The sequence below is a fragment of the Etheostoma spectabile genome, chromosome 19 (genome assembly GCF_008692095.1).
Source record: "Etheostoma spectabile isolate EspeVRDwgs_2016 chromosome 19, UIUC_Espe_1.0, whole genome shotgun sequence".
NCBI classification, from domain to species: domain Eukaryota; kingdom Metazoa; phylum Chordata; class Actinopteri; order Perciformes; family Percidae; genus Etheostoma; species Etheostoma spectabile.
The window spans coordinates 16,989,131-17,003,440 of NC_045751.1; the positions used below are offsets into that span (position 1 = coordinate 16,989,131).

At 40.5% G+C, this 14,310-nt stretch overlaps 1 protein-coding gene across 1 annotated transcript in view; it reads left to right on the forward strand.

Annotated features, from left to right (window-relative positions):
* The first annotated feature begins 3,546 nt into the window (after positions 1-3,546).
* The window catches only part of zanl (zonadhesin, like), a 67,636-nt gene continuing 56,872 nt past the window's right edge, over positions 3,547-14,310 (forward strand). The window contains exons 1-18 of the mRNA XM_032544407.1: positions 3,547-3,632; positions 4,889-4,911; positions 5,949-6,098; positions 6,246-6,511; positions 7,799-7,883; positions 7,984-8,133; positions 8,272-8,439; positions 8,563-8,655; positions 8,752-8,835; positions 8,941-9,279; positions 9,910-10,103; positions 10,233-10,374; positions 10,701-10,945; positions 11,746-11,894; positions 12,134-12,262; positions 12,876-13,011; positions 13,505-13,646; positions 13,996-14,189. Of these exons, the coding sequence (XP_032400298.1) occupies positions 3,571-3,632; positions 4,889-4,911; positions 5,949-6,098; positions 6,246-6,511; positions 7,799-7,883; positions 7,984-8,133; positions 8,272-8,439; positions 8,563-8,655; positions 8,752-8,835; positions 8,941-9,279; positions 9,910-10,103; positions 10,233-10,374; positions 10,701-10,945; positions 11,746-11,894; positions 12,134-12,262; positions 12,876-13,011; positions 13,505-13,646; positions 13,996-14,189 (2,751 nt within the window). The 5' untranslated portion in view covers positions 3,547-3,570. The remainder of the gene's footprint in view (positions 3,633-4,888; positions 4,912-5,948; positions 6,099-6,245; positions 6,512-7,798; positions 7,884-7,983; positions 8,134-8,271; positions 8,440-8,562; positions 8,656-8,751; positions 8,836-8,940; positions 9,280-9,909; positions 10,104-10,232; positions 10,375-10,700; positions 10,946-11,745; positions 11,895-12,133; positions 12,263-12,875; positions 13,012-13,504; positions 13,647-13,995; positions 14,190-14,310) is intronic.

The window sequence follows — 14,310 nt, forward strand, 5'->3', positions numbered from 1 at the left end:
CACACCGCTTTTTTTCCGATGCTTTTATAAATCCATGGTCAACGGACCTAATGTATATGATGTTATACATAACTTTTGAGTTTTAAAAAAGCAGAAATTATTAATTACTTTTACTAATAGTTAAGATCAGAGGACGTTGAATGGCTCGCAGACTGGTTCAGTCTCAGTCAAAGTTTAGTCAGGATGCTGTTTTGAAACCATTTAAACATGTTTTTTTTAAATGCTATGAAGTTAAAGAAAACATCCAGAATTCATAAGATTGTTGTATGAGTTCTATTCACCATACATCCATGCATCCATGTTATTTTAGGGTAATTTGCTTAAAAGAAACCCATATTTCCGGTACTGAAAAAAATGTAGAAAAAGGGTCAAATTTGACCTGAGAAATACATAAGGGTTAAACAAACGAAGAAGACACTCACTCCTACGACATACTGGCAGCGTGGCTAAATGCTATCCCCAAGGGGAACACAATGGGGACACAAATAAACCTCAGCCCTGAAATAAATACTAAAATGCAACTGTGACCCAAAACACACCCCTCATAATTGCAGCTGCCCCAGGGCCCCAGACCCTCGTTTTGTTTTGTTTTTTTCAACCCGGACCCCATTTCACCATTAATTTGTGTCTAATAGACTGATGTGACAAAAGTCTTTAAAATTGGTCCAGTATTGATCGAGATTGCTGCAATTTAACCGAATGGGGCAAGTGGGCAGCTTCCTTTTTGACCACTAGAAGTGCTTTTGTGATTTTGTTGTCAGACACATAATTATAATCTGAGCCTGTCAGTGTCAAAAAAAAATTACTTTTAGTAGACAAGGATCAATGGTGCACAATGTATATATTATATCACAAGAAAACTTGAATCACCCTCATAAACATAACAATCATTCACAAATCTCAACTTATATATATATATATTTTTTTTTTTATATATATATATATATATATATATATATACATATATACACTACCGTTCAAAAGTTTGGGGTCACATTGAAATGTCCTTTTTGAAGGAAAAGCACTGTACTTTTCAATGAAGATAACTTTAAACTAGTCTTAACTTTGAGAAATACACTCTATACATTGCTAACGTGGTAAATGACTATTCTAGCTGCAAATGTCTGGTTTATGGTGCAATATCTACATAGGTGTTAGAGGGCCATTTCCAGCAACTATCACTCCAGTGTTCTCAAGGTACAATGTGTTTGCTCATTGGCTCAGAAGGCTAATTGATGATTAGAAAACCCTTGTGCAATCATGTTCACACATCTGAAAACAGTTTAGGGTGTTACAGAAGCTACAAAACTGACTTCCTTTGAGCAGATTGAGTTTCTGGAGCATCACATTTGTGGGGTCAATAAACGTCAAAATGGCCAGAAAAAGAGAACTTCATCTGAAATTCGACAGTCTATTCTTGTCCTTAGAAATGAAGGCTATTCCATGCGAGAATTGCTAAGAAATTGAAGATTTCCTACAACGGTGTGTTACTACTCCCTTCAGAGGACAGCACAAACAGGCTCTAACCAGAGTAGAAAAGAAGGGGGAGGCCGCGTTGCACAAATGAGCAAGAAGATAAGTACATTAGAGTCTCTAGTTTGAGAAACAGACGCCTCACAGGTCCCCCACTGGCCTCTTCATTAACGTACCCGCAAAACACCAGGTCAACATCTACAGTGAAGAGGCGGCTGCGGGATTTGGGCTTCAGGGCAGAGGGGCAAAGAAAAAAGCACATCTGAGACTGGCCAATAAAAGAAAAAGATTAAGATGGGCAAAAGAACACAGACATGGACAGAGGAAGACTGGAAAAAAGTGTTGTGGAGGATGAATCCAAGTTTGAGGTGTTGGATCACAAAGAAGAACGTCTGTGAGAAGCAGAACAAATGAAAAGATGCTGGAAGAGCCTGACGCCATCTGTAAGCCTGGTGGAGGTAATATGATGGTCTGGGGTTGCTTTGGTGGTGGGAGGTGGGAGATTTGTACAGGGTAAAAGGGATTCTGAATAAGGAAGGCTATCACTCCATTTTTCAACGCCAGCCATACCCAGTGGACAGCGCTTGATTGGAGCCAATTTCATCCTACAACAGGACAAGACCTAAACACACCTCCAAATTGTGCAAGACTATTTAGAACAGAAGCAGGCAGCTGGTATTCTATCGGTAATGGAGTGGCCAGCGCAGTCACCAGATCTGAAACCCATTGAGCTGTTGTGGGAGCAGCTTGACCGTATGGTACGCAAGAAGTGCCCATCCAACCAATCAACTTGGGGAGCTGCTTCTGGAAGCGTGGAGTGCAATTTCTCCAGATTACCTCAACAAATTAACAGCTAGAATGCCAAAGGTCTGCAATGTTGTAATTAATGCAAATGGAGGATTCTTTGACGAAAGCAAAGTTTGATGTAAAAAAAATCTTATTTCAAATACAAATCATTATTTCTAACCTTGTCAATGTCTTGACTCTATTTTCTATTCATTTCACAACGTATGGTGGTGAATAAGTGTGACTTTTCAGGAAAACACAAAATTGTTTTGGTGACCCCAAACTTTTGAACGGTAGTGTACACCACCGTTCAAAAGTAGTGTAACGTTGTATCGTAGGGTAACGTTGTATAGTTTTGCCGATGATAATATGAGCAAACAATGCATCTGTATTAATTAATCAACTGGCTGCAGAAATGTTGCCGGAATGGACTGTTGTATGCCCAGAAATATGGGCGGTTTTGTGTGTTTTCCGCTTGGAAATGTAATCTTTAACCTACTCTATCTGTAAAGTGTCCTGAGGTAACTCCTGTTGTGATTTGACACTATAAATACATTTGATTAAATTGAATTCTAAGAACAACAAAGTGAAAATATTGTAATGTAATGTCCCTCCTGGGGATCAAACATGTATCAATTATCAATTATTATATCAAGTCCCTGACAGCTGATTTTCTAAGTCTACAGAAACAACTGGTGGCCTCTTGGACACAGAAAGTAGAGTTCAAGTAAATGCAATGCATTACTTACAAAACAAACTGTATGGTCCTCGTGATTAGATCTCCCTTTCTCAGATAAAGCTGAGCAGTGTGAGTGTCACTGGTGATGGAGTGTGCCCGAGGTGAAAGTGCACATGGAAAGTTAAGTTAGTCTGGTTGCTATGGAAAACAGTTTAATTTGCTGTTTCATAGATACGTAGTGTAACAAACCAAGCCTTATTCTCACACACATGCCAAAATACGGTACATTCTATAAAGATGTTTACGTGTGATCAGACTATTCAGTTTATTGCACAAAGAGCTGTATAACATCTTACAGTACAAGTTGATATTTGTAATATAGTGTTTGATGGGCATCCCCACCCACCTTGTGAACTGCAGAGAACCCACACACACACAGACTCAAGAAAGAGAACACACCCTGGCCATATCGCTCACAGTTACTGATTTACACATTTTGCAACAACAAGAAATGCAGCAATTCAGCATCCACACCCCCCACAATTACACCCCAACCATCCTAGTCCTCCACTGTATATAAAGTCCTCTGCTCTGTCCTTCTATCTTCCTCTTCTGCTAACTAGCAGTTAGCCATGGATACACTAAAGTTTCAGATTCTGCTCTTATGGATGTGTGGAGGACAGGCACAGCACAGGTAAGTCAGCCCCCCACCCCCTCCCCCAAAATCTATCAATATTGTCATCTTTTTTATTATTATAGATTCATGATGAGCAGTTTCAGTGACAGGCTGCTCCATCCCCGCTGTGTGAAGGAGAGATACCGCAGATTTTTCATTTGGGCAATTTTCATAGTGCAATTTACTGATTCTTGTGTAATTACTGTGTAATACAGTTTGCTATATCTTGTACACTTATCTATCTCTGCTGTTATCTAACCGCAATTTCCCCACTGTGGTACAAATAAAGGTTTTCTTATCTTATCTAATCTTATCTTATCTTATTTTGTCATACTGTCACATCAAAAAATCAGTTACAACCATATGAAAAACGAAGCACATTTCTAAAAGTATGACTAGAATAAACTGTCGACAGTCAATGCTTAATTTTCTGTCAATCCACTAATTCATTACAATACTAATTATTCAAATCTTTTTCCTTTTATTCCACTATTTATTTAGAAGGGTTCCTGGTGTTTTGACTCAGTATTTCTAAAGTCCTGGCTACGGCCCTGCCTTTCTCTGTGAGCGGTAACTGTCCAGCCAGCGAGTGTTGTTTTCAATTATTTCCAAAGCCTTGTGGAAAGCTGCTGTTTCAGACCTTGTTGTTTGGAAGTGTTGCTGTGTTGCTGTCTGTCTGTGGTATTAGTTTGAATTAAATCTCAATTAAATCCCAATAAATTTAGTGCCTTAAGGAATAGTGAGTTTATGAGGGCGGCTCATTATTATGCTTCATGTTTTGATAAATTGAACCTGTTTAAACTACAGAGAACTATCTCACATTGCTAATTGCAGCCAGCATGTTGCAAAGTTGATGAGCCTTGATTTAGGATTATTGCACGGCTTTGTTGAATACTCAATTCTGATTGGTGAATTACGGCAAGAGAATAACAGACTAGACTATGCTGTGGACTCATTCCAAAACATAGACAATCAAGGACAATTTTTCGATCAGTTTTTCTATCAATAAAATCAATATTTTGGGTTAAATTGTTGATTTCCTTAGTAAGTACCTGTGTAAAAAGCAGGTTAATATAGAGCGAGCAGGTCATTATTCCATATTAAACTCTTCCAGGGTGATTTAAGACTCGTCCGCATTACCCTGTTGGGGTTTACTTCACTCTAACGTGTTGATGTGTTCTTACATTTTTAGGCATCTTTACATTGAGCAAAAAAAACTACTTTTAGTTCAACATTAATCTGAATCTGTTCCTGTATCTTTCTCTCTTTTACAGCCTGCAGAAAACATACAGAGATGGTAGGTTGGTTTTAATTATGCTATAAACTCATAAACTTGAATGTATATGTGAACATAAGTATAAGTTAGATGGCGTGCTCGCACAGAGGTGAGACTGTAGCTCAGCATGTGACTCCACTGCACTGTCCTTGGCGTGGATGTGGACTTTACCTCTTTACAGCTCCTTTTCTTCACTATCCTTAACTAACATACACTTTTACATTGCGCAGATGTGTTAACACAGCCGAAAAATACAAACCACACGTTTAATTCAGTTCAATTTTATTTATAGTGAAATATTCAATATTTATAGTATAGTCAAATCATTAAAGAAGTTATCTCAGGACACTTTACAGATAGGTCTAGACCATATTATAATTTACAGAGACCCCACATTTCCCAAGAGCAAGCATTTGGTGCAACAGCAGCAAGGAAACCTCAGACAGACCCTGGCTGTTGGTGGGCGGCCATCTGCCGCTGCCGGTTAGAGAGGGATACCGAAATATGACTCATAATAATCATAGCAGTAGATATAACGGAATGACAGTAGGAATAGTGGCATTTATAGTATCAGTAAAGATGATAGAACTATGACTAATGATAATAGTAGTAGCAGTGCAGGGCGTAGGGTGGGACCACGGCAGCAGCTGAAACCACAATCCAGGTGCCACCACAATCCAAGGAAATCTGCGAGGTAACTGTAGCAACAATGGGACATGAATGCACACAGATGGAGAGAGAGAGGAGGAGAGCAGAGCTCAGTATGTCATACAGTAGGAAGTCTAAAACTATAGCAGCATAGCTAAGAGCTGGTCCAAGGCAAACCTGAGTCAGCTCTAACTATAAGCCTTATCAACGAGGAGAGTTTTAAAAGTTTCTCTTAAATGAGACGGAGTCTGCCTCCAGAACCAAAACTGGGAGCTGTTTCCAGAGAATAAGAGCTTGGTAGCTGAAGGCTTTGGCTCCCATTCAATTTTTTTTTTAAATGTCTAAACCATCAACTCCTTTTGTTTTTTGATCTCTACTAATCTGTCTGCCTGCCTGTGTTGTTTCTCCAGCAGCAGAGCTGAGCTCCTGCGACTTTAACAACAACACCGAACCATTCTGCAAGTTCCTTCAGGATGGCACAGACAACGGTGACTGGACCCGACAGAGAGGTCCCACCCCAACACCTGGCACTGGCCCCAGTGGAGACTACCCTGATGGAAGTCAGTCCTGAATTCATATTTTACACATATCATTTCTGTGCAATTAACTCATTGGTAACCAATCAGGATTGAGGTTGATGTTAGAGTCTTAGGATGGTACCACTGAATTCTGATGATTATAAATACGTGTTTTCCTTCTGTCTGCAGAGGGCTTCTATATCTACCATGAGTGTGACAATGTGCCTGATCTGAATAAAGTTCGTCTGCTGAGCCCTGCCCTCTCATCATCGGCCTCTCAGATCTGCGTCCAGTTTCGATACTACATGTATGGCTCGGACAGCGCAAATGTGTTTAGGGTTCTGGCTAGGAGCCTCAGCAGTGAGGAGGAGGTCTGGAAAAGGACAGGTATCCAGAGTCCATCCTGGCTAAAGGGCTCTGTCACCGTGTCCAAACCCAGCAGTGAGAGCGTTACCGTGAGTATTCGCAGGTCACTGCAGATGTTGTTTTAACCATCAGTAACAAGGGACTTGACTTTACTTTACTGTAGATGAGAAGCAATATGGCAACTGGGATCCAATATTTGGTCATAAAGGGAAAAACATACTCTCACTGTATTCAGAGTTAAAGACTTAAATATCGAGAAAAAAAAAAAATGACACACCGATTTAAGTGATTATCAAAATAGTTGGTGGTTATTTTAATAGTAAATTGATTAATCAATTCAGCTTTACTGCTAATGCATTGCGATAAAATTCTTGACTCCTTAAATAATCTTGCACAGTGTCAAATATTCCTTTTTGTATTAATTTCTCTACTGCTGCCATCAGGAATATCTTCCTCACAATTTTCACGGATCTTTCTAATGCACTTCCAACAGAAGTGATGGGGGACAAATCCCACAGTCCTTACAAAAATATATTCCTCAGTCTTTCTGAAGCGGATCATGCTTCAGCAGAGTTAGACCAACTGGATTTTTTACAAAGCCTTTTCAGCATTACATTTCCTTTATGACTATCCCTCCAGGACACCATTTGCACCATCCATCATTTTCATGAATCAGAACACCAATATTGCTTCAACGCTATAAAAACAAAGCTATGCCTCATGCCAGCAGCCAAGTTTTCATCTAATCTTAGGCACATTTGAAATGAATTTTTAAAAAATAGGCAAAAGAAAACGTGTGTTTCCTTCCCCTGCTGTTATATGAATATTAAGTGTAGGTGCATCAAGATAAATACTTGTTGGTGCTAATCCTTTAGTCCAGTGCCATTAAAACATTCAATTGCAGAAAAAGAAGGAACACTGAGATGATGTAATTAAAAGAGCTCCAGTCAAACCTCAAACATACGAAAACAATGTGGAAAACGTTATAGAAATATGACATTTACAACATTATATAACATTAATAACCATCCTTATCGCTCCACACAGATCTGATGTTTTCATCTGCAGTTTGCTCTCATCAATACACACCAACCTTTCCATCTTAGCCCTGTGCGAAAACTTTTCTAAGATATTTGACTTGTTTTTTTCCTTCAGTTCCACTTTGGTTTTTAAATGAACAAATTACAGATAAAAACAGGTGAATGGAAATATACATTGTCTGTGAAAGAAAAACTACAATGTTGAGCTTCATGAGCTACAACTTACTTGCAGAGTAATTGTCCATTTGCAATTCATCTAAACAAACTCTTTAACTCAAATGCAAAGTTTTGCATACAGTGTCATGCAGGGTCAAAATGTATGCTCTGTGTCTATAGATTGTGTTTGAGGCTCAGAGAGGCTTCACTAGTTCCTGTGACACCGCTCTGGACAACATCATCATCACTGAAGGAGCATGTCCCTGTAAGCCACACACACATACGCACACACACACACACACAGAGACCCCACTGCACAAACACAAATGGCTGTATTAATGATTGTCCAAATGTATTTTTCACAGCTTGTGTTTCTGGCTGCGATTTTGACACGGGCGACCTATGTGGGTGGACGAGTCATACTGAGGATCCTGCCTTTTTTGGCTTTGAGCTGTGGACCGGAAATACGGACACTGAAGGGACTGGCCCGGATGATGACTTCTCCAAACCTGGATGTAAGTGGCTGTGTTGAATGACTTTGTGTCACAGAGTCTGGAAATGTATGTACATGAATAGGTGTCACAAAAGCTTCAAGAAAATCATGTTTGTTTGTTTGTTTGGTAATTGTTAATGTTGACCCCTTCTATATGTAGTGGGCTCCTACATGTTGATGGATTCTATTGAGGCTGTCCCTGGAGTAAAGTCACAGCTCAGAAGTCCTGTAATAACCCCCACGTCTGGATGTCTGGACCTCTCCTTCCACTACTACCTGTACGGCACCAGCACCACTATGGAGCTCAGCGTTCACACCATCACTCCAGGTAAAGGACTGCATTTATCATAATGATGAATGAGGACTGAAAACAATGAAACAAACATACAGGAACACAGCCAGCATTTTCAAATTACTATTTTTCACTTAAATTAGTTTTTCTGTCAACCAGGTGGAAGCCTTGGACCTGCTCTCTTCACTGTGAGGGGGAACCAGGGTCCGGGCTGGAAGCCTGCAGAGGCCCAGTACTTGGGAACTGCTGCCATTAGGGTAAATACTAAAACTTTGTGTGTCTCTGTACATATGTATGTGTGGGTTTTTGCATAGGTTCACATTACCTTCTTGTTGCATTCATATGTATTTCAGTTTGTGATTGTGGGCACCTTTGGAGAAACTCCTGAGACAGATATTGCTGTTGATGCTGTGTGTGTCACTGCTTGCAAAGGTGAGAAACTGACCCGAGGGAATTCAAGTCGCTCTCTGCACCATAGAAAATATGTCTATGGTGTGTCAATAGTTTCATGAGAAACTATTTGCTTTTTATTTCTAGCTCAGCCAACAACTCCTCTTCCACCAATAACAACTCCAACAACACCAAAACCAACAACTCCAGGACCATCAACTCCTGGGCCATCCACTCCTAAACCATCAACTCCTGGGCCATCTACGCCTAAACCATCAACTCCTGGGCCAACAACACCTAAACCATCAACTCCAGGGCCATCCACGCCTAAACCATCAACTCCAGGGCCATCCACGCCTAAACCATCAACTCCTGGCCCAACCACGCCTAAACCATCAACTCCTGGGCCATCCACGCCAAAACATCAACCTGGGCGCACAACACCTAAACCATCAACTCCAGGGCCATCCACACCTAAACCATCAACTCCAGGGCCATCCACGCCTAAACCATCAACTCCTGGGCCATCCACGCCTAAACCATCAACTCCTGGGCCGACTACACCTAAACCATCAACTCCTGGGCCGACTACACCTAAACCATCAACTCCTGGCCCATCCACGCCTAAACCATCAACTCCTGGGCCATCCACACCTAAACCATCAACTCCTGGGCCATCTACGCCTAAACCATCAACTCCTGGGCCGACTACACCTAAACCATCAACTCCTGGCCCAACCACGCCTAAACCATCAACTCCTGGCCCAACCACGCCTAAACCATCAACTCCTGGGCCGACTACACCTAAACCATCAACTCCTGGGCCATCTACGCCTAAACCATCAACTCCTGGGCCATCCACGCCTAAACCATCAACTCCTGGACCGACTACACCTAAACCATCAACTCCTGGACCGACTACACCTAAACCAACAACTCCTGGAACTACCAAGCCCCCAAGTATGACATGTCCTTAGCCAATTTAGGGTTTTGAGTTTTACACTAATACTTCATTCAATTCTTTATTTATTTATTTATTTATTTATTTATTTATTTATTTATTTATTTATCACATCTCTTTCCTCCATATTTAATTGTTTCCTCTGTGCTGTACAGAACCTTGCCCTCCTGATGCAGATTACATAGAATGTGGCCCAGCTTGTATCCCCACCTGTATGGAACCCTCCACCAACTGTTCTGGCTCCTGTATCAGTGGCTGTTTCTGCAAACCAGGGTTTGTCTTCAAAGGAAAGCGCTGTGTGCCACTGGAGAAATGTGGCTGTCTGGACGACCAGAATAACTACTATGAGGTCAGATATATGCACACATTCCTGTTAAGACAACATATAAAATTGTAATACATTACATGAGCTAAAGATTGTTCTTATGACACACAATACACCCTACAATCATTGATCGTTTGTATAATTTTGTTTTAGCCTGGCGAGATCATATTTGGAGATGGCTGCTCAAAGCTGTGTCGTTGTGCAGGGAATTATACTTTGGAATGTGTTGATAACTCCTGTGACCCTACTGAAGAGTGCCGCAATGTCAATGGTGTTTCAGGCTGCTATCCTAAAGGTAATGTCTGGTAAATTGTCAAGGAATTGGTACAGGAACTGGTACTAGCAGCTTGGAATGATCTGGTTAAAACAGTGTGTTGGCCAAAGAAATCTGAAATGCTTAGTGTGCTCTTAACGGCCACACACAAAAACAAAAAATATAATGTATGGTAAATGTCTAACTTCCAATCGACCATCCAAAATAAGCTAATTTGGTCCAAACTTACCTGCTATTACTATCTGCTGTATCCTAAAGACTTGTGTTTTGTTACAATTTTAATATTTAAATCACTGAAACATATTTGTAACATAACACCTGCTAAAGTACAGTTTCTCATACCTCAGGTACATCCACATGCGTAGCGACTGGTGATCCTCACTATACCACCTTTGACAAACTCAACTACAACTTCATGGGCAACTGCAGCTATTTGATGTCTGGACCCTGCAATACAACGACTCTGCCATTCTTCGAGGTCCATGCCGACAATGAACATCGCTTTAACACGCCCACCATCTCCTATCTGAAGGCCGTACATGTGTATGTGCGCATGTTGAAGATCTCCATCCTCAAAGGTGGCACTGTGCAGGTAAGAAATGAGGGGAGAAACAAACAGATGCTTAACAAATAGGATGGCTGAGTGACATATTTACAAGAGAAGCTGTCCTGACTCCTACCCTGAAAATATCCCACATAGGTCGTTTGCAGCAACAATTATGACCTATATTTATGTTTATAGAGATGGCGGCCTCTAGTGGCCTAGTAGTTCTTATGGGATGCACGGGAGCAAAGCAGGAAGTAAGGTGATGGAGTATAATAGCATTAACAACAACTTTTTGTATAACTAACAAAACAAATGGTTAAATCACATTCTGTGTAACATGCATAACAGGAAATGAAGTTATGTCTGATTTGAAAGTCATACCCCGATCTTGTTCTTAACTTAGAATAGAATGCCTTTATTGTCATTAACTTATAGGTGTTTAAACCAAGTCCTTAACCACATAGTTTTTTTACCCAAACCTAACCAAACTGTTAGCGTTTCACAACATTAACGAGGTGTTTAAAACACAACGTTCTTTGGTTTAGATACAAGGTAAAGGCATAAATGCATATTTCCTGCCGTTAGGGGTGCTATTTTATTAAACACTCCTGTGGGTCACATTAGAGGGTAGGAATTAAGTACTGATGTCATTCTATGGTATGGAGGACTTGTTACAAGAGCTGTGGTTTAGAAATCCCTTGTATTCTCGGCAGAATATGTACTTTTTCAGTCACTAATATCACTGTTATTTTAACATGTAAGATTGTATAAATAGACAGTTTAGAATGTTTCGATTTCCTTGATAATCACCCAATATGTTATTTGCACCTGCTTTCCCACAACAGTTGAATGGGACCAATGTAAACCTGCCAGTGTCTCCGGCCCCTGGTGTGTCTGTGTTCATGTCAGGAAAGTTCTACACTGTATCCATGGACTTTGGAGTGACTGTTCGTTACGATGGAAACCACTACATGGACATCAAAGTGATCAAAGAGTGAGTTAGGACTGGAGAGTTGCTGTCTTTACATTCTTACCCTGACCCCCACACAGAATCCCTTTTCCAATGGAAGTTTGAGAATAAATAGTGAAAACATTAGTGCTTGATTGGAATGAAAACAAGTCACAAATCTTGGACATGGTGGAGGAGTAGAGAAATTTTGCTCAAACTGAATTGTTTCTCTAACTAATCTCCCACAAATCACTAACGTGTAGATCATTCCTTGTAATCTGCAGCTATGAGAACCAGCTGTGTGGCCTGTGTGGAGATTATGATGGAGATGCCAAAGATGACTTCCGTAAACCAGATGGATCGTTGACCAACAATGCCAATGACTTTGGACACAGCTGGAACACCGATTCAGAGTGAGCAGCATACATCAATATTTCTACAAACAGGCCACATATGCAGACTTTATCTGACTAGTTTCTGTGTATTTATCATATGATATATTTCTAAGAGCCACTTAGTACCCTTGGTATAAATAGGAACCAATCTTTGGTTCCTCGGGTGCAACCTGGAAGCACATAGAGTTTTTTAATTAAAATTCCAAACCCAAGTTTATTAATTAGTAAAAGAAATTGAGACACCTTTTACCTTTTTGATCAATGAAAGTCCAAGTCATATTTGCAGTTAAAACCTTAGGTTCTATTTATTTCTATGAGATCTTAGTTGGGTTTCCAAACAAATCACTGCTTGTATATATGCCTGTATAGTGTTGTGGTGTTGGTGTGCGTGTGGTCAAAACTGTATGTGCTTCCGGATTGCACCAGAGGAACCAAAGATTGATTCCTATTCATACCAAGGGCACTAATTGGCTATTACTTATTAATTTAATAGTAAATATGTTGGGTCTCCATACTAAACAAATAGGTACGGACCAATGACATCTTCATTTTAATTACTAGGGACAAAACAAAATAACTACTGGTAACCAACACACAGAGAGCTCCTCTAACAGAGTGTCTGTGCTGGCAGGTGTAATAAGAAACCCAACACCACCATTCCTGAGTGTGATGGAGAGCAAGAACTGTATGAGAGCTCTGGATACTGTGGCATCCTGCTGGACAAAAAGGGTCCCTTCGCTGTGTGCCACTCCAAAGTCAACCCAAATGTAAGTCACCACTCACACACACACACACACACACACACACACACACATAAAGATACACATTTCCACACACACACACACGCACACAAATGTGAAGCAGTTACCACTGTTGATGTTGTGAGAATGTTAGTAGGGATGGGTATTGCCAATGACTTCCAGATTCCGATTCACAAGATCACGATTCGATTAAATTTCGGATTTGATTCAATATCAATTATCTTAGGGAAGTTTCAGTAACTATATCAGAAGAATGTTTTTCTTCTCAGAGAACATTTTCTGTAAATTGAGCCAAAAGCAACCCTCAATTCACCACATCCTTGGTCATATGGATACTAAGATTGGTTTTGGGATTTTATTGTTCAATGTTACATCACTCAAACAAAGTTTGATTTTAATTGGAGAATCAAACATACAGCCCTAATTATAGCATACCTATGTGCAATAAAAGTGACACAATGAAGCATTGTAATATAACAAAGCTTATGGGTGTCTTCAGCATTACTTCAAGGACTGTGTCTTTGACCTGTGTGAGCTGGATGGAGCCAAGCCCGTTCTGTGTGAAGCCATAGAAGCCTACGTCAACGACTGCCAGGACCGCGGGGTGAACATTGGACCCTGGAGGAATAACACTTTCTGCCGTGAGTGTTCACAGGAGAAAAGACATGTGGCTAAATGTAATAGATATTAGATATTAGTAGAATGATGTGGTAGTGTGGCGCTAATAGGAACATTTCACAGCTGAGGAAAATTATTACTATTTATTTTTCAAATACTAGATTTATAATGTTTTTGTACATTTATCATGAGTTTTAATTCATTTCGGCAACACATTTTTGTTTTGTAATTTGCCTATAACCTACACATTAAACCTGCTGCCCTTATTTCAAATCTTGATACTACACTTAATATAAAAACAGGCCCTGGTTTCAGCATATGCTTCTTTGCCCAGCACTATCACTGACTTCAGCCTTCCATCCTCCCCCCTAGCTCTGGACTGTGGTCCAAACAGCCACTATGAGCCCTGTGCAGACCCCTGTCAGGAGACGTGTACTGGGAAACCTTCCTCCTGTGGTGGGCCTTGCTCTGAAAGCTGTGTGTGTGATCCTGGCTACGTCCTGAGTGCCGGCAAGTGCATCAGGAAGAGTTCTTGTGGCTGCAACTACAACGGCCAGTATTATGAGGTACGCTGATGTTAAAAGAAGACATTTCTGCATTTGAGGATATTGAGGCCTTTGACATGAACTTCATCCTGGTAACACAATTCCATGTGTGTGTGTGTGTGTGTGTGTGTGTGTGTGTGTG